This window comes from Pteropus vampyrus, unplaced genomic scaffold, assembly GCF_000151845.1.
Source record: "Pteropus vampyrus isolate Shadow unplaced genomic scaffold, Pvam_2.0 Scaffold336, whole genome shotgun sequence".
NCBI lineage: Eukaryota > Metazoa > Chordata > Mammalia > Chiroptera > Pteropodidae > Pteropus > Pteropus vampyrus.
The window spans coordinates 2,350,713-2,372,398 of NW_011889117.1; the positions used below are offsets into that span (position 1 = coordinate 2,350,713).

A 21,686-nucleotide genomic window follows, 5' to 3' on the forward strand; every position below is an offset into this window, starting at 1 on the left:
ATAAGTTCTATTAGAGTAGGAACCATGTCTGGTTTATCTCTATCTCTTGTACTTACGGTAGTACCTATTCTATAGTAGATACTAAATAGTGACTTAATGTTGAAACCACTACATCCAAATTTTTGCTTTTGCCTGTCTACCCTCATAATCTATGGGCTCCTTGGAATTAGGGCTGGCTATTATTTCTCTATCCTTAATACTAGTGCTTAGTACATAGATAGTACTTATAACCATTTGCTAAATAAACAGTAAATGTGCTTTTGCTCAATTCGAACCCTCAGGCTTTTTCCATTTAAACTAATGTCCAGTAGTAAATCTTTCCTATCTTGATCTTGTACAACTAAGCTTTAAAATTTAAATGCAGGACTCCTAGAACTCAATATTAAACAACAGTCAACTAAAAAACTGGCAAAAAAAAATATCAGCTACTAAATAAAATATATGAAACAAAAATAAACAAAGGAAAAAGTGATCAACAGCACTTAGTCATCCAGGAAATAAATGTAAATTAAAACCACAATGGGATACTATTACATACCCACCACAATGGCTAAAAGTAAAAAAACCCACAACGCAAGGTCAAAGACATGGAACTCTCACAAGCTGTTAGTGAAAACATTAAATGTACCACTTTGGGAACGGTCTGGCGGCTTATTAGAAAACCAACAATACATTCAGTCTGAGCTATTCTACTCCTAGATTTTTACCCAAAAGAAACGAAAGCATTATGTCCACAAAAACATTTGTACAAGAATGTTCATAGCAGCTTTATTCATAACAGCTAGAAATTTCAAACAGCCCAGGTGTCCATCAACATGAGAATGGGTAAACAAACCATTAATATGTTTTTATATGTCATAGAAAACTATTCAGCCACAAAGAAACTATTAATATCTGCGACATGGATGAACATGAAGCATAAATACACAGATTACATTTATAAAGGGAAAAACTAATCTATGGTGAAAAAATTCAGAATAGTGGTTGTTCTTCCCCTGTCCCACAGGGGAGGGGAAGGTATTAACTGAAGAAAAGAGGGAGAGAACTCTAGGGCCAATGGAAAATTTCTTTATCTTCATAGGCATGTGAGTCACAGGTGCACCTGTTATTTTTATCTAATGGTACACTTAAGGTGTATATATATTATATGTAAATTCACCCCCACAAAAAAAAAAAGCCATAAACAAATTCTGAACTCATCCAAGTTTATGGGTGAGGTATACTGATGCTTCCAACTTCTTTGAAATGCACCAAAAAATATTTTGGTGTATTGATATATCGTATAATAAATATAGGAAAAATTCAAATTATAGAATCTAAATAGTGGATATGTGAATATTCACTGTACAATTTTTTCAATGTTTCTGTATGTTGAAGGTTTCCATAATAAAATGTTGGGGAAAAATTTAAAGGGATTATAGGTTCACTCGATAGACTTTTGTTGTGAACTACAAAAGCATTAGCAATATTTATCTGTGGTGGCGAGATTACAGGCAACAACTGAAGCTGCTGCCTCTTTCCTCACTCCATGATTTCTGTCAAAGATCGCAGAGAGGCTTTTGCTCTGGACCAAACACATGCAGTATGCCAGGAGCTTTTTCCTGTGCTAGGCCTCAATTTCTGATAGACCATAGCATTCTTTTCTATTACCATTTGTATTTCTTTTACCATTTCCACTACTTTCTCCATAGCTGGTTCTATTCTATCCTTTTTCAGTTTCTTCTCCAGCTAGACTTAGAACGCAAATCAGAATGCTGTTGGGCCCATGTGTGTCTCAGTAGCATATGGGATTGGATTCCATTCTGAGAAATCAGAGCTTCCTGTATAACCTGTTTTGTTTTTTCACAGATCTGCCTCTTTTGTTTTCTCACTGGATTAGCAACTCTTTATAAGTAAATCTTTATAATAATTTGTAGTTTTCTATCCTTTGAGTCATATTCTCTTTAAATAATCTAATGCATGAGATTATCAAATCCTATTTATCTCCTTTACAATCTACCTCCTAGTTTACCTGTTTGGAAATCTACAATTAAAACTGGTTCAAGTCACTCTTCCGTCCTATATCCCTTGAACAACTACATACTTTAAACCAGACTTACTATTTTTTGTCTAATTGTTAATTTTAAGGGACTTGAAGCCTCCTTTACAGGACTGGAATTTCACAAAACCATATTAAATATCACATTTGGGTCAATGAAACAGCAGCAAGCAATTCTTTTTTATTTTTGTAAGAGAGGTCTGGCTAACACTTGCCAGGTCTTTGTGCACTCTCTTCTCAACCAGCATATCCTGCCTGGATGTCTATAATAGTCTCCTAACTGGTCTGTCTCCCCATTTCCACTCTGTCCCCTCCGATCTGTTCTCTATGTTGAAGTCAAGACTTCCCCTGATTCCAACTCAACAAAACCCAGCTTCTCACAAACCTTTGAAAATATATCACTTATTTACTTGCATATTATCTATTTCCCCTACTAGACTATAAATTCCACAAGGGGAGGGACCAGATTAGTCTTGCTCCCATTCACGCATAGCAGGTACTTTATAAATATCAGTTGAATTAATGCTAAAAAGTGAGTGATAATCTAAGTATCTTCAGGAAATGACTCAAATCTAGCCCTGGCCTGCTGCTGAAGCCATGAAGGGAGAAGTGAGCTTTCTAGGAAAATCCAACATAAAAAACTGGTTTGCTATCTGTGTTCCCTCACTACCTTTGCCTTTCCATTTGGTGCTAGTCAGGAATTGCCAATAAAAACAACTGAATATATAGCACCAACCTTTTCTGCTTTTGCTTTCTACCAGATGGAGTCTCATTGCCCTTGTAGGTTGCTTTCCGAGCCCCATACCCTGACAGGGCACTTTCCTGCACTGTTTCTTAAAGAAGCCATACTCATTCTTATTAATTTAAAATTCACAAAATGTCAAAAATAAAAAGGAATGGAGTGATCACTTAATCCAAGTCCTTCAATTTAAGGCAGAGAGGGAAGATGTGATTTGGCTAAGGCCACATACATGGTTTAAGTAAAATGAAGACTAGAACTCAAATACTCTGATTCCTACCTAGTCTAGACCTTTGGACTGTAGTTATACCCTTCTCTCCTGAAAGAACCTTCCTTCTTATATTCAAGCACAATCTGATGTAGTGGGCAAGAGTATGGGTTCTGCAGTGAAGTGGCCAGGCTCTAAATACTGGCCTTATTCCTTCCCAGCGACAATAAGATACTACTACACACCTAAAACGATGTCTTACCTATGGAGCTTGGCCAAAATGCTTATTAAGCCACAGGTTACACAGGTGTAATGTGGGGGGTATTATCTATTTCTGAAAATTTATATAAATAATGTATGCAAGGTGCTTAGTACAGAGTCTGGTATTATTATTACCAGTGTTAACTATTAAATTATTACCCTTCATGCCTAGCTTTCATATGCTCCCCTTTTCATGACCTCTCCAGCACTCAACAACCTTCACTCTGGATTACTATACTCAATTCATACCACAATTGTATTCTGTCAATATTTCCAGCTCCTTGGCTATCAATGAAATAACAAATTTAAAACAAATGCTGCTTCAGTATCTCCTGTGTTGCACAGCACAGACCTGAGCACATGAGAATTCTAAACACCCGAGGGAAGCTGGCAGCAATGTGCTGAAACAGACTTGCATGGTTTGCAACAGACGACTGTTAAATATTAAGAAAATTTGTAAGCAGCTGGCCTCACTAAGTTTTACACCTCAGAAATAGGGCAAACAGTAAAATTGGGGCTTCTTTTCCTCCAACTAGTCAGTTTACCAGCATATAACTGTTGATAGGGAACCCTACTCTCTGCCAATAGGGAGTAACTTGCTCTTCATTTTCTATGGCATCCCCGCCCCTGCCTTGGGAGATTCCGAGGTGTTTATGGTGCTCATAAATCCAAGAACAGATCTTTCTTTTCTCCTCGATCCATTTGGATCCAATTCAGTGCCAGTCGAGCTGAAACTTATCAGTCCTTCACACTCAAGAGTTAACACTGCCCTCTTCTATTCCCAAAAGCCTAAGAAGGAAAGAGGTACCAGCTTTCAATCCCATTTCTAGGCTGTGAGGAGGACGAACAGAGCACCAGTGTCTGGGTGGCAAGATCACTCCAAAAAACCAAAGCCACACTCACACTCCTGTGGCCTACCTTGGCATGCTGAAGCAGCTGTGATGCTGAATCAAATCTTGAAAGCTAATCACGAAATTCTCCATAGGCTCACAATGGGCAGAACACCACCCATGGAACAGTCTTTTCCCATAAGACTGAAAGACAAACTACTCCCACCGCCACTCCTCCTTTCCTTCTGTCTCCTCAACCGACATGGAGTTTTTTTCACTCCTGCTTCTCCCTCTACAACTCAGGGATTCCCCAAATTTAAATCGGTACTCCTCACAGGTCAAACTAACGGTCCTCACAGGTCACAAACTGAAGCGAATACGCAAATACTATAAAACTACAATTCTTTATTCATACATATGACTAACAGCTACTAAAATTGTGTTTATAGACTAAAATTTTAAACAATAATTTGGTTTAGAACTATATAATACTAAGACGTCCAGCTGCCACACAGTTATTTGGTCAATGCTATAAAGCTTAAAATATGCATATTCACATGAAAAGTGGGAAAATATGATAAACTGTCACAGCGTTTCTCATCCTTTCTCATCCTGTTATATTCTGTGGTCAAAAAAAATTTGGTAGTGATCCAACTCCACTGCCCCCAAAAGGCTTCTCTAAAGTCAAACAAATCCAACCTGTGTCCAACTCTTCAAAGAGAACCTAACTCAAGGAGAGAATTGGATATGCGGAAGCAAACCAACCAAGGACAAATACATGGCCTTCAAGCAGGACAGGACTATATTGGCATGGAGTTTATTTCCGCCCTATGACTGAATGTGCTCACACAAGGCCTCCACCTGCCCACTTCAAAACAAACACTGGAGCCCTAGAGCAAGGCCGAGATCTGACAGAAAAGTACTGCCAGTGGCCTCCCACATTTTCCCCCAGGGAGCAGCAGGGAACAGTTGAGGGAGGGGCCCTGCTTCTGAAGTCATACAGGCACCCTATGACTGAATGATCTGTTGACCTCTTCCCGTAAGAGACCTTGGGTAAGTTACTTTGCTACGCTTTGCTTGGATTTCCCCATCTGTAAATTGGGGATAACAATAACAATGCCAACTTTACACAGTTATTGTGAGGATTAAAAGAGCTCAACCATGGAAAGTACCCCTTGCCTAACACAAAGTGCCCAATATGTGTTAACTGCTATGTTTTTTGGTGCTCATAGACGGATCCTTTTGCGGTATCATTACCTACTTGTCAGTTCATGGGACACCTGGGGGGAATAGTTCTGGTTTACTTGCTCCAGAGGACTTAACTGGCAGAAAACAGACAGACCCCCAAAGAGAAAGACTCTTCCCCCTTTTCTCTCATAATGAAATTCTCAAACTGCAGAGTGGGACTATCACACTTAGAAAAAGCAGGAGAGCAGTAGCAAGACCAAAATTTTAAGTTCCACTGGCTAGCGAGTGATGAACCACAACCTGATTCCCTGAGAACGTGAGTTCTATATTCATCTATTTTAGGAACAGCTCAAACCTTATAATCCAGTCCAATCTGGCCTACCTGACCACTAAAAGAACAGCAAGGCTCATGTGGCTTTTTCCCATGACCTATATATATTAACTAGCCTTGCACACAGATGGAAAGTACTTCTGCATCCACCGCAAATTCTCCCTACTTGACTGCCAGGGAAGGAATGGAGAAATTGCTGGACTCTACATTTACAGGATTTTAGCAAAGGAATAAGCTTTAAATAACAAGCACAAATACTGCAAACAAAGAATTCACCTCAAGAAAGTGTGATTTATACTAAAAAATTTCAAGGAACATATACTAGGCAAACGATTCTACCCCGACCCTGCCCTGCTGGGACCTATTCTTTTAATCTGTCTTTTAATGAGACCTCTGCCTCTGTTACCTGCAGTGTCCAAGCCAACAGTACTGGACCACCCTCCTGAACATCTATCTCTATAGCATGGGCATCAACAAGAACTTATGCATCTTCAGTGTTCATTGTGATCTATGACACAAAAGGAGCTCAGTGAATAAACAAAAGCAGGAGACCAGCGCTATTAGAAATCTACCTACTGTTCATAATGCCAGCCACTCTCACTGGAGTAAGTTTTCTTGGGAGACATGGGAGATCTCAAGGATTGCTCTTTAGAATTTGTATATTACAGAAGCCCAGAAATAAAAAAGGGAGGATTTCAACAACAGAGAAACTATATTATAAACACACTTATTTGCCCACTTGCCATTGTGGATGGGGTGTGGGGTGGTGAGGAGAGAGGTTCTGGTTCTGCTGCTTCTGGTGCAGGATTAATAACTTTACAATATAAAACTGTCACCTAGTTAACCTCCAGTGTGGCCCATAGCAAAGGTAACTGAGTCAAGTTCTCCGAAACAATGTAAACACATCAGGAGGAGAAAAGATTAGGAGGACTGCAACAAAATTCAAATACTCAAAAGTAAAGAAATAGCTAAAAAGATGCAGCAGAAATAAAGGAGAAACAACAGGGAATAACTTTAAATATGTCTGTACTGTCCAAAAGGATAACTCCTAGCCATTTGAAATGTAATTAGTTCAAATCACAATGTGCTATAAAATATACGTACTTTGAAAACTTAGTACAAAAAAAAATAAGCCATCTCATTTTATATTGAGTATATGTTGAAAAGGCTACACTTCAGATCTACTGGGTTAAATAAAATATATTATTAATTTCATGTTTCTTTTTACCTTTTTAATACAGCTACTAGAAAAATATGACATCTCATTTCTATTGGATAGTACTGCGTAACAGAAAACTCCAAATTGTCCAGACATGGAAAATTTTCTGTTGCTGTTAAATACAGTAGCCACTACTCACATGTAGCTATTTACATTTAATAGTAGATGCATGTAATTACTATATTAGTGCATGTAAGAACATTTCCATTGAAGAAAATGCTATTGGACAGTGCTGGTCTAGAACAAGAACCAAGAATTTGACATTTCATAAAAAGCTAAAACTCTATGTCAAATTGATCCAAAACTAGAAAGGAATAAATTTCAGGTAGTCAACTATGCATATAACTGGTTAAACTGATAGGAAAATTCACATAATTCTGAAGTATTTATAGAGAGTTTATAAGAAGTGGCATTTGGAAGCTACTCAATAGATTATTAAAAAGTGAAAGGTCCTATCCCTCTGCTTGGCCAGAACACCCCTAGAACCAACCCTTGCCTGCCTTCCCTACTGACCATTCGGCTGTCATGACACTCAGGCTATGCTGTTTCATGTGATTTTTAAGGGCTTCCAGGACAAGTACCATTTTAGAGAGTGCCACTATGTTCCTTCACACTATTAATCATTTCGTTTTACTAAATTAACATATTGCTTCCCCAAGAACCTTGGTTAGAGATCACACTTTCCGTCAGGTTACACACAAGGTTCCCAGTACACTTGTTTCTGTCTGACCATTTAGAAATTGGTCAAGAACCCTTTATCCAGTTTCCTGTGGAACATTAAGTGTATCTTGTACATGTAAAAGTACAACCATGCGTTTGTGTAATTTAAGACCTCAGTCTTGAAAAACAGGCATCTTATTTTGCTTCCTTTTCTACCAGTGTGTAAATGCTAGGTGAACACTGCTCAACAAATTTAGTTAGCAAGGGTCACAGCTATGGCTAAGCTGCATATCCATGTGAAATTGTCTTAAAACCTTGGAGGCAAGAGATGTTTCCAATTCCAACCTGTCAATTCAATGGTCATAGAAGCAAAGGTAATTGGCAGGATCTACTTCGGCAGAAAGCGGTGCTTTAGTTTTCCCACCACTTTAGCCAGACCTATAGCATTAGAGACCCTAGGCCCACACGAGAGAAGGGAGTTATGTATAAAGGACATGATCCTCTCTGTACTGCATCCCAATGTATGGGGGGAGAGTAGTGGAGGATGGTATTAACTTACTTCCAAGTGGAACAAAAGGAAAATGAGAAAATCAGCAAGAGCACCAGTTGGTATGATTTAAGACACCTTAAGTAGCTGAATTCTATTACCTTTCTTAAGCTTTTTCCCATTCTGCGAGGTCTAACAGGTGACTTGTGATAACAATGTGGTTGTTACAGTTGATATGTAGCACAAATGTGTGACAAATCTTATTCACTAATCAAGAGATGTAAGTGAATTCATGCCCCCCTGACCCCAGTTAGGAAGCTACAGAGAAAGCAGTGAGGGGGGGCTTCAGTCTAAGTAAAACTCATAGTCCTGGTTACCAGCAGACTTACTATAGCAAGTGAAAGGGGAAAACTGGAAGCATCAGAATGGGAAGGAATGAAACACCAATGGGCAGCCTGCTTTAATTCAAGATAGCTCACTCCTGGGATGTTACACTTATTCAACGTCTTTGACTCTGCCCATATTATGTTCTCTTGCTGGTCATGGTCTATTTTTCCTTCTCTCAACACAAAATGGTAAGCCGTCAATTGGTCAGGAAAAATGACTCAAAACTGTTACTAGAGAAGTCCAGATGTCTGGAACAGCTGGGATGCCAACTCCGGTGCTCTGCTGTGCCGTTTCACCACTCCTCTACAACTGGTGTTTGCTTAGTCTCTATGACCTGTCAACATTTTCACTGCGGGGGGCAGGGTGGGGAGGTCCTTGGCCCTCTTGACAAAATTCAGGGAATATGGTTAATGAGACTTTCCCCAGCACTATTTCTTACCCCCAAATTTTTAGAGTGCTGCCCTTCTGTCCCTGGGGCTAGAAAGCTTCATCTGGTGGCTTCTGGCCCCTTCTAAACTCTTTAATAGTAGAGCAGTATGCAGAAAAGCAGTGCCACCTTAGTTGCTTGTTGTTGGTTATGTTGATCCAGAAAAGAAGCCAATTCTAGGATGCTTACGAGTTCTCTGGCACAAAGTATCAAGGAACCAAGAATAAATCCAGGAATGGCACAGTAAAGAATTCTTGCTTATGCTGTTGAGTAGAAGGGTTTTCTCTGAAAAGTCACTAGAGAATTGTGCCACCACCAGCGTACTCTTTCCAGAACATCCTACAATAAATTAATGTGATCTATCAGATTTTTCGCTAAAAAAAATGAAACTGAAATCAAGCAATTTTTTTAATTAAAAAGGATAGCTGTAAGTTTGGATTCTTTATCTCAAAAAAGCTCTACTTTTTGAGAGTAAGGAGAATGATGGTGATGATAAATTGATAAATTATTTCTTGCTGTAAAATGTTGGAAAGAAGACAACAATGAATTATAGGAGTGATCTCTCCTGAGCAAAAAATGACTTATTAGCATACAGTCCACCTCTTTAAGATAGTAAAGGCCATTCTGGATCTCTGTAGGCAGCTGATTTCACTCTGTGATTTTTCAAATGCTTAGTCAAATCTTCATAATTTTAAAACAGAAATTAAATATGTCTAGTCTAATTAATACAAGCTTGGTATTCAAACTCAAATATAGGCTAAAACTCTTTCATGATAAAGATAAAAGTTATATTTTTCAAGAGCTTTGGTTAAAATAGCCCACTAATTTCTCTGCAACTCCAATCCAGATTTTTTTTAAAGGACTCTGTGGAGTTTATCAAAACTTTCATTTGCTAATTTTTTCAGAAGATGAACAGATGTGGAAGGGACAAACCAGAGCATCAATGTCAGAAAGCAGCAATATTTTTGACTCCTCTCCCCTCTTCCCCACATTAAATACCTCACATACTAATGCACAGACAAGTAAACAAAAAAGAAAGACAAAGCTTTAGAGATACGTGCAATTGACAATGTATTCTGAAGATATCTTTTCCCATTTCTTAATCAGTTTAAAAAGACAATTCACAGACCCCTTTAAGGCTCCTGGGAAAAGGAGCACTGGGTTTCCAGTTCTTTCTGAGTCCACATAATGAAGTGGCTTGCTAGCAAAACACATATAATAAAATGAAAGTCTTAGAGAGTGAATACCAGATTTCACCTAGAATCAAAATTCCTCCCTGCCGTTCCAGGTATCCTCTTCTTTCCACACTTCAGCATTAGTGGACAAGGATAAGCAACGATCGTTACCTCCAAGATCAACAAATCCACCTTTCCAAAGGCAAATATTTCCAGGAGTTTAAAAAAGAAATACCTGATTGTATAGCTCAGTACTCTTGTGCAGTTAAAGCATTAAAAGCATCAGCCTGTTTTATTTTGTGACATGTTTATTGAAAAGTATCCAAGACTTCATCTTTATAAACAAAATCCTCTGCCAAGGCAGTATTTGCTGGCAATTTCTGGCCATATTGGCAACGAATCATTTTACTGTGTTTGGTTTCTAAAGTTTGGACTACTGTAGAACTGCCAGTAAAACAATTTAAAACTGGTGATTTTGCAAAGTGGGAAATAATTTTAAAAGTGAACACTGCCAGAAATTCTTTCCAGAAGATTTGACTAGCAGCAATTTCACATTTTCTTTACTCATTTTTAAATGTCCTTAAAATTGATGAGTGGATTTAATTTTAAATACCTGACCCATAACTCTACACAATGACAGAATCCAATAAAAGGGACTAAGAGTTTGATTAAGGCTTTCATGCATCCTTATTTTTATCCAAGGTATTTGCACCCAAAATGTATGTTTGCTTACTTCCATGCACAACCCTATTATTTTCATCCAGTGGGTTAAGACTGACCTAATTACACTGAATATTACTCTGAAATTCTGAATAGTTTCCTAATGAAATTTTCACTGTGGTTGCTTTGACAACTTAGAGCACAAAGCTAGCAACATTTCACTTAATGGTGTTGCATTAAGCCACTAATAATTGTATATCCAAACTACAGTGTAAACACAGAACATACCTCCAAATTTTGCTTGTGAGCTAAATGTTTCACTAAAGTTCTGAAAAAGTTTACAAACTTGCTTACTTACAAAATACATTTTGTAGATTTCTCTAATCTTAAAAAAAAAAAAAACCCTCAGTAGGGGAAAGAAAAAAATTAATGGAAAAGATTCTCTTCCATTAATGTCAGTCACCAAAACACACAATAAAATTTACACATAAAATTGAAAATATCATGATAGCATTTACAAATGCACACAACTTTGAGCAAAGCTTTACAAATCCTTCATACCATACAAAGCAAATAAGAAAATAATGTAAATTTATTATCACCCAAAACCTAGTTATGAGAAAATTTGTAGGAAAAGAGGTATGAATAGTTTCACAGAACTTATTTTCAAGAATTTTTTTTAAAACTCAAACTCCAATGCCCAGAGCAAGATGAACAGGATGCTTAACAGTTAGCACTATGTAATGTGTAATAAGTCTCAGATACACAAAAATCAAGTTCCAGAGGGCAAAGCATTTAATTACATTTCACAACAAGAAAAGCACTGTTGTGATTCAACCAAATATGAAACACAGTCCTCTCCAGTTTCTACACAACCACTATTTTCTTAATTTATTTAATTTGATGAACAATGAAATCAAGTTTTCCTGTTCAGCATTTACCTAAGATGTAGAAATAACAAAATTGTTGCAAAGTAGATAAAATATTTAATAAGAATGTACGAACATATAAGCAAAATAAATTGTGAAAAAGGTAAGACTTTCATCTTCAAATAACCCATTTTTCTAAAATAAAAGATCAGCTTTCCAATGGGGAAAATAATCTGCAGTTGAAATAAGACTCCCAAACAGCGCTGAAGTTTTTTGCACTCTGTCCTTGGAATGAGAAATTATTACTTAACAGAAAACTTAAATTGAACAGCATATACAAACATCATATTGCTTTTTTAGTTGAGGAGGCAATTTCTAGTGATCTGTCAAGGCAAATTTGTATTCGTGAATTATCAACAGACCCACAACACAGCCATGTCTTTTTTGAAAGTCTATCCAATCTTTTCCCTAAACAATAAATCCTGTACTTTCAATCCTCTAAATTATAGTGATGAAGACTTTCCAACATAACACAAAAATGAAACTGTTGCCACTCTTAACTCTAAATTACACAACACATGACTCTGTATTTTAGTGTTCCACTGACTTGCAACACCAAAAAGGCACTATTTTTTTTTAAAACAGGACATACTTATTTTAAAAGGCTGATCCCTTTGTAAGCACATTTGTAGGAAATGTTGGGGATGTTTCAAACCAAGACAGCGGTCCATGTAAAAGACAAAATTTTTTTTTCATAGTATCTCATCATTCTCCCATTCCATATGTTTATAATATGTGACACATCTTTAGAGCATTTTTAACTAAGAAGGAAAGTAGCCATAAGTAGAGCCTTTTGTGGCAGTGAGCAGGACATTGTAAGGCAAATGTTTTCATGACAAGGACACTTACCAACCAGAACCCATGTGGTCCTCCTGCTTTAGTGTCCTGAATGCCAAAGAAAAGAGTATGAAAGGGCAAGGATCTCAATTCTCTCCCCTCTGGCAGTTGCATTTTTACTCTGTATGAAGAATTTTTGTAAACAGGCTCCTGATCATACAACTAGACCAAAAGCCTCCAAGGATTAAATGCACATTAATCTACAAACCAGCTTATGGATTTTTTAAATTCTATAACACTATTGCTAACAAAGCTAACAATTTCAACTTGTTTTAAAAACCTCGATATAATGCTCTTTCATGAATGGACCCTCTTTGTTTACAGGCCAAAATTTCACACAGATTTGGGACAGAAGGAAACTGCCAAAACATTAGTCCATCATGGACAGGACTTCAAATCAAGCAACTTAAACAATGATTATTAAAAGTAGTTTCTGGTTTTCTATGCCATCCAAACAACATGAACAATTTTTAAATGTTCTGAACTAAAAAATTTGGTGGTCAAACCAAAAAGGCTCTGGTAGGTAGAGGACTCCATATTTTATTTTTGTGGCAAAGTCTTATTCCACACAGTAGTAAGTGTGACATCAGAAATTAAAGTTCAAGGTTATAGCACAAACCAAGTGTGGAGTTTTATATTTAAAAAAAAAAAAAGTTCTGCTCATTTACAAATGAGTTAATTAGGCAAACAAAGCAGCAACTTCAGAAGCAAAACTGTCTATACAGCAAGAACCCTCAAGAAGCAATAAAGGTACATACAGTGAATCTGTATACAGAGATTTTATTCAATTTTAAAAGAAAATGAGGACTTCAGACAAAGCTTTGACCCTATAACAAAGCAAATCTGTCCAGCTTTAAACCAAATTCCAAGAATAGCCAACTTCTATTTTTCAGCAGCTGGCAAGAGCATCCTTAATGAGCTCTATTTAAACATTTCTATTTTCTTCATCCCATATAGTATAAAACAAAACCAATCTAGGCTCCTTGATAAGCTTTATGTCATCATTTGAGTATTACAAATCATTTCTCTAATGGTATGCCAAAATCATTTTTGTGTTCTCTCCAGACAGCTTTACTGTAACATACAGCAATGTTTATCCTGATAGTGAGTCTTCTTGTAAACAGTCAACCAATACTCTATGTTATGAAAACCAATCTATATGCAATTGAAACAATCCACAGGTTCTAACCTGGAAATACTAGGAAAACGATCTGGATGCATTAATCACAGCACTATGAAGATCTACCCTATATAAAGAATTAATGTGAACAGCTATCCTAATACAAGCTTTACTTTCCTTGAGCCTATAGGTCTGTCATTTAAGTCAATGACAGCAGCCGTGGCTTCATCCCGAGATTCAAAGGCCACCATGGCTTCCCCTGTGGGCATACCTTTTTCATTGTATTTTAAACAAACTGAGCCTGGGATCACTTGATAGCCATAAAAGAAATCTAAAATCTCATCAATAGACACAGTGAAGGGCATGTTCTGCACTTTAATTACTGTTGGTCCTGGTTTTCCAGAACTAGAGCCAAAGCCAGGGGGACCACCAATGTGGATTGGACCAGGCCCAGGCCCAGGCCCTGGCCCAAAGGCTGGTGGCCCACTCAAATGGCCAGGGGCATTTCCAAGACCAGGAGGGCCACTTCCAAAGCCAGGAGGGCCACCTAAGCCACCAGGGCCATTTCCAAAATTCTGAGGTCCCCCTCCAAATCCTGGCCCACCTAAATTATTTGGTCCACCTCCAAAACCTGGAACATCCAGTCCTAGACCAGGCAAACCACTATTTCCAACTGAAGGCATACCAGGCCTAACATCACCAAAGGCCCCTCCTAATCCTGGAGGAGGCAGTGGTGGCCCAAAGGCATTCGGCCCACCAAAATTACCAGGAAAGTTAAATGGAGGCCCATTATTGGCTTCCTTAGTGCCCACAGTCAGGAAGGCATGTTCTTCACCTCCTGCACTAGGCATTCCCGCATTGGGCATTCCTGCATTGGGCATTCCTACACTCGGCATTCCAGCATTGGGCATTCCCACACTGGGCATTCCGGCACTGGGCATTCCGGCACTGGGCATTCCGGCACTGGGCATTCCGGTACCGGGCATTCCGGCACCGGGCATTCCGGCACTAGGCATTCCAGCACTGGGCATTCCAGCACTGGGCATTCCTGGAACTGCAGGATTACCTGGCGCAGGCATCTTTAACCCCTTTTTTCCTTGGGCAGGGGGATTTTTCTCAATCTCTCTCATATCTTCTAGAGTAACTACATGAACAAAAGCTTCTCTCCCATTAAGTTTTTTACGGTGTAAGCGTTCAGACTTACGTGCATCATCTTCATTTTTAAACTGAACCAATGCCTGTCCTAGACCTTGCCCATTGTTATCAACAAGAACATGTACAGCATTTTCATCCACTGGGATTCCTTCTAGGAACTGAAGAACATCCATCTTGGTAATGCTGAATGGAATATTTGTTATGTGGGCACAGACTTTGGTAGAGCTGACATCCCCCTCTGGATTTAAAATCATTTCTCTCTGGTCATAGCTGAAGTTCTGCAGTCTTTTTCTAATCATATCTATCTTTTCTAGCATACCTTTCTTAGTAATTGGATGAACTTGAATAAAGCGATTACCCATGTATTGTTTATGACGACACAGAGCAGCCTTATAGTCAGCCTCATTCCTGAACTCTACGAAGCCTTCACCAGTTGCTTTCCCATTGGGTCCATAAGCAATATAAATACTATCTTCCACAATATCCAACTTTTTAAAAAAATCAATGACATGTTTGTTTTCAGCTTCAAATGGTAGCCCTTTTAAGTAAACACAAAATCCAGCCTCATGTGGTGATCTTGACCTTGACCTTTTCTGCCCACTGGGCGATTTTGACCTGGGAAGTGTTTGAGGAGGGGGATGGGTTTGTCCCGAGGGTCCTATACTTTGCTTAAAAGTGATATGGCCTCCAGCAGCTACCCATTGTCTCTCTGTTGCAGGACTAACTTCCACATAGCGTTGAATCATCAGCATTCTGTTTCGTTTCAAAGCTTCAAATGTATCTTGAGGGGAGAGAAACTTAACCAATCCATTCCCATTATTTCGACCTACATGATCTTTCAACAAATGCACTGCATCAACACGGAGCCCATGGAAAAAATCTCGAACATCATTTTCCATTGCAGAAAAGGGCATTCCATGTACACTGACATACAGATCATCAGGGTTGATGGGAAGTGGTTTCACACTGCTTTGAGAGTTCACCTGGATAGGATTAACAGGATTCAATGGACCCAGAAACACAGGGTTCAGATTATTGTTCAGATTCATAGGTGCTCCAGAGCCATTCATTCCAGCAGGTAGAGGTGCCACCGGTGGTGGGTTCAAGGGTGGCATGCCTGACATGGGTGGCAGCGGGGTCATGGGTGGCACAGAAGGGACTGGTGGTATTGGGGGCACAGGAGGCACGGGAGGCAATGTAGGTACCGGAGGAGGAACTGGTATTGGGGGAATGGACGGCATTGGTGGCAGCGATGGCATCGCTGGGATTGGAGGAATTGGTGGCGGTGGGACTGTGTTCATTGGAGAGGCTGTGCTCGAAATGGTTGAGCTAAACGTTGGGCTCCCAAAGGAAGTCCCCATATTTGGAGGAGCCGTTCCTATGCTGGCTGTGGAAAATGTCTGTATGTTTTTGTTGCTTTCATGAACAGAAGTGGCAGCAGTAACTACACTGGGTGAAGGATTATTAAAGTTGGGCACTGTTGTAGGCAAGTTAACCCTGCCACTCATTCCTGAGCTAGGCGTTGGTCCTGATCTACTAGCATTTGCTGGTGGTATATCTAAGTTGGCAGTTTCAAAACGCCTGCGACTCAGTTCAATCATATTCTGCATTTCTGTTTTACTACTCAACAATAGTGTTACTTTTGACCCTTTAATTGTACCACCTGTGCGCATCATACCAAGCCTTGCATCTTCATCAGTGGCAAAAACGATGAAAGCCTCACCCAGTTCACCCCCTACAATATGTACGCCCCCATCAGGAATGGTCAATCCAGAGAAGAAGTGGCGAATGTCCATGGTCCCCGCCACAATTGGGAGACCTTGCAAACGGATGACCACAGCCATGCTGCGCTGAAACCACACACACCTGCAGATGAGAAAAGGCAACGGCCAGGTCAGACTCCTGTTTATCACACGAAGTTTTTAGCTACAAGAACGACCAGATAACCATATTAGGCCCTCAAATAGTTCCTCAAACTATCACAAGCAATGTTGTTTTTTAAATTTGGATAGTCTAAAGACTGAATATCATATGCCATTTACAATGTAAAACCTAGACAATTTCAACTTCCAAAAGGAATTAATTCTGGAAACAATTAGAAGTTCAGCCCCAGGACTCAAAAGTTTCGGGAAAAGTACAACCATAGGACAGTAAAATCACTAATACATCATTCAGACCACCATTCAGTAAGATCTAAGATTAAAAGAAATGTGCAAGTCAAATCAGGAAACAAAGTTTAACAATTTATAGGGGAAAAACATGCAAAAGATACATCAAATATTTAAAACTGACTTAGCATCTTCCTTATAAACCTGACAACTTCATAGAATTTTGTGTCATTTTATATGGCTCAACCTCAAAAATCCAACAGAAACAAAACTAATTACAAATAATACCTAACACCAAAGTAGATCCAAGCCTCAAATGAGAACTGGTTCCATATTTCACCCTAAAACTCTTCAATCTGCCTTATGGACTTATTAAAAAAAACAAAAAAAAACAAAACCCTATATAAAAATTATTACAAAGTTAATACATACTAAGAATCTAAAAGAAATACTGACTAAATTTGCCAAAATTTTAGTTAACCTATACTCATCACTCCAAAAAGTAGACCCTGGTTAAAGTGCCATTCACCATGGCTGTTTTAATTAAAATTCATGCCTCATAACTCATTCCCTCTATTAAAAAAAAAAAAAAAAATCTTGTTTTTCTCATAGGGAAGGGCTGACAATGAAACAGAGATATTTCTTTTTACTTTTGTTTTAAAAGAGGTAGAATATGAACTTTATTCAGTGACTGTTATAGTCTCTGGTCCAACATAAACTCCTGTGGAATTTCTGGGTACTCACTCATCTCCTTAGATAATGTCCATTTAGAGCTAATAAAAAAGTTTCTCCTAGATTTAAGTAAAATTTCAGTATTTCGGTTCTTACAGATTCTAAGAGTAAATGCAAGGACAGCCTTTTGGAAAGAGATAAAAAAACAAATTCCTGGCACTGGAAAAAAAATAATTTGAATCTTATGTGGTCAACAACATAGGGTGTTTCCCAAGACATCTTAAAAATCAACATTTAAATATAAACCTATTAAACTGGCTCTGTGTCCTTGGGGAAATTATAAATTACTTGAGCTTTGGTTTTATCTTATCAAATAAGAACATTAGAAGAGCAAAGTTTCCTGGTGCAAGCTCTAAGAATTCTATAACTCCATGAAAGCAGTTTTTTAATGTTAATGAATACTAATTCAAAACACAAAATCTGTAATCAGAGCTCAATGTTATGGTTGCTTTACCCAAAAAAGAAATATATTATTTGACTTTGACAGTTTCTCTCTCTCTCTCTCTCTCTCTTTCTCTCTCTCTCTTTCTCTCTCTCTCTCTCTCTCTCACACACACACACACACACACACCACTAAAAGCCACCTTCAAATTTATTCCTGAAAGATGAACTAGTAAACAAAATGCTTTGTGTGATCATTATAAAAATACTAGAAATTGGGCAGAGGGAGGACATTTTTATAGTTTGCAAGAATGAACAAGAAAAATTAATACTGAAAGATAATCCCATCAACAGACTCTTTTCTCCTTATCTACTATTTAGCAGTCTATCAGGAAGTTCATCAAGAAGGTTCTAAATCATCAAATCAAATTCTCGTTCCTCACTGGCTCTAGAATATACTGGCTATATACGAAACTGAGATAGCATTCCTCTTCAACTTCAAAAAATGCTTAATCATTTAATCACAATGTGGGGGAAACATCATGGGTAATCTACATACCCAAACCAACCTGAGAGAGATGTTAGTTTTATTGGGACAATTAAAAGGGGAACGTGATATGGTCCCAAGAATATGAAAATCAAACACAGGGCTAAAGTGACATACACAGTGAGTCTTCAAACCACCTGCTGCTAAGAGAAGGGATTTAGTGAAAGTCTGTGCGAGGTACACATGGAAACATGATACTGAAGATCTGCCCAGATTACCAGGTAGAAAAGGGTTTAGGATTAAACCGAAGTAGAGCACAAGATTTATTCATAAAACCATCTAAACAGGAAAAGATTTTAGGTTCTGAAAAATATGAAGATCTGTTATTCTGCTACTAAGTAAGTACCTGTTTGACAGATAAATCATTTCAACCTATCTTGAGACTACCTTAGTTACTTAACAAGAGGGTCAGATTCCAAACAATGAGGTACCACTAAAGCCAAAATTCGTATTTTAAAACATGTGACTCATTATCTCTACCTATATTTCTAAGGAATATTAAAAAACCATACCAATAACAAGCACCTGTATTTGTAATTAGTCTAGAATGCTACTGAGGAAAAGAACAGCTACTTATTGCCTAATAATCGAGAAATCAGCAGGAGACATGCATCCATGTAAAACTGACCCCCAAAGAAAGCAACAACTGTTCATCTATCATGGTACCCAGTCTATTCCACCCCCATCCCTCAAATAAGCTTGTGAAAAAGCAACAACAAAAAAGAAAAAAACAGAAACAAAAACCCCCACAATTTAGTTACTACACATATTTTCATGTTACTTAATAGCTATCTCATTTTGTGTAAAAACAAACCCTCTATTCAAAATCTCTTACCTGATAAAACAAGAGATGTATTTTCTTAACAAGAAGTAGAGGCCAAGTCAATCCTGTGGGCAACCAATTAAAACCAACTTTTAGACTGCAATAGAGAATAAACGGAGGCAAAAATCAATGCAGGAAACACAAAACACGCACAGGCCACACTGAACTGTACATTACGAAGGCGAGTCTGAAACCACCAGAGTACTTCATTAGAATGCATATCAAAAAAAAAAAAAAGAAGAAGAAGAAAAAGAAAGACATGTACCAAAATCTCACACATGCTTATTACTTGGCATTGCTTTCAAATTTGCCAAGTATAGAGGTATGTCTCAAAACATTACACATTTACATACATCAAGAATATGTCATAAATAATCCAAGAATGAATCAATTAAAAACTAAAACAGTCATAAAGCTCTCAGCTTCACAGCTGGTAACTGCCTTTATCACTTGATGATTAAAGCAGTCCAGAAAATTCCATAACACAAGTCCAACTATTACCTACTTCCTCAGGTTCTCACATTTTTGATGAAAAAAGCACAAATTCTCACAATAACAGTTCCTGGACAAATTAAATCAATTCAAGGGTACTTATGGAAATTATTACAATTATTCTTTCAATATATTCTCCTTTGTACCAAAATACCATCAAACATCAAAAAAATATATATGGACAGAAAGTTCTGGCTATAAGGGCTAATTTCTAGTTAAAACCACTGAGGTTCAAAATATTAAGGAAAAGTGCTTTTTCTTCTAAATCTGTAACAGTCCCAAGAAACACATATATTTTTTTAAATCCCTAAAAACACCTGGCATATTAAGAATATTTCTCAATATTCTTATTGTAAATACGGGGCACTCATCTTTCACTGGAATTTCTCCCAAACTGGTGAAGTTACAATAAACAATTCACAAGCAACATATATGACCAAATGATTAGACGACTATACTCAAAAGGTCATTTTTTAATTCAGAGAAACAGAATTGTCACTGTTAGGTAATAAGATTGCCAATGGAAGACTATTAGAAAGATGTTCATTTTTAACTATCTTTCAAGATCAAGATACGGTGAGCTTAATATCATCACCGAAAAGTAAAACATTTAAAAATTTTACTCCAAACTTTTCTGAAGGACAAGCTAAACAAACATCTTCTAGACAACTACTCAAATTACTCAAGAACAATGAAACTGTTTTGCCACAAAAGCTATGCGAATATCATGAACAACGCTTTCAAAAGCTCACAGTATTGTATTAATCTTTTATGCTGTACAAATTGATCCTAAGGAAGTCTAAAGAGTTTTCAAACTCTTCATTTTAAAGCTACATCTCATAGTTTTAAACAGATCACGAAGATAAACATGAAACAGAAAAAAAGCTTGCTTTACGTAAAGGCTCTGGTCAATGAAGAAGAGCATGGATTTTTGCAATATTTATTTCTAAAAGTACAGGTCTGACTCTATGAGCCAAGAACCAAGGTAATTTTCTAGTTAAGCACTTGTGATAAGGAGAAGATCCCCTATTAGAGATTCCAAGTCAAACTATCTGGTGTGGGGCCAGGACATGTGTCCTAAAGGTAAGGTTCCTTAGGCTCTTCCCTTCCAGACCCGAAAAGGACCCTTACATCCATCTGGAGAGGAATAAGTTTCAGGTCAGCCGGTTAAGCCCAAAGGGAATATATACTAGGTCACCTGTCAGAAATTTCTACAGGATTGCCAGAAATGATTGTAACAAGGAAAAATATCTCATTCTACAAGGAAAAACTGAAAGGCCCAGCTGAATTTGGCAAAAGCCTACTTCAAGGTTTACGTGTTCAATTTAAAGTACAGAAATCAAACTAGATATAAATTTGTGAATTTCTATTTCAGCAAAGGGAAGTCCCATCTCACCCCATACCAAAGAAAAAGTGCATAGAAAGTTCAGGCTAGAAGCCAGGACTTCACAACTCTTATTGTTACACCTCTTCCTTCAAATAAGCAAGGTAAACAGAAACTGAAAACTCAAGTACTTTTGTTTTCAACACCTCATTTTGTAAAGAGCACAATAATTTAATAAATGTATCACCGTTTTCCAGGAAACCTACTCATTCCTGTGTTCTAAATGTCACCCAGCAAATGAATGCAGGATACCAAAATGAAAAATCCACTCCAATCACCTTCAACTTTGGTGAACTTTAGAAGAAGACTGAAACAATTCTGTGCAACATAACATCTAAAATACATGTTTTACCTTATACATAGAACATAAGGGTAGAAGAGAAAATGGGTCTGATTTGCCATTAAGTCCACCAATACATTCCAGAAAATCTAAAGAAGCTTGCTTTAGTATATTTTTCCACTTTATGTGAGGAATTAGTCCTAACATAGTGGTCTTGGTTCAGCTTTACAAACACCACATACATACATGTATAAATTACAAATATCTGCTACAAAAATTTAGCATATT

At 37.8% G+C, this 21,686-nt stretch overlaps 1 protein-coding gene across 9 annotated transcripts in view; it reads right to left on the minus strand.

Moving 5' to 3' along the window:
• The window catches only part of LOC105304318 (copine-1), a 34,094-nt gene that overhangs the window by 9,266 nt on the left and 3,142 nt on the right, over window positions 1–21,686 (minus strand). Inside the window, exons 2-3 of one of the 9 annotated variants that reach the window (XM_011378346.2) lie at window positions 19,255–19,339; window positions 13,661–16,517 (exon numbers count right to left, since the gene is read on the minus strand). The exons of 4 other annotated variants lie outside the window; for them this stretch is intronic. In XM_011378346.2, the coding sequence (XP_011376648.1) occupies window positions 13,661–16,495 (2,835 nt within the window). In that variant the 5' untranslated portion in view covers window positions 16,496–16,517; window positions 19,255–19,339. Of the gene's footprint in view, window positions 1–11,382; window positions 16,518–19,254; window positions 19,340–21,686 lie in introns of those variants that run through there. 4 more of the 9 variants (XM_011378337.2, XM_011378344.2, XM_011378341.2 and 1 more) reach the window with 4 other exon arrangements.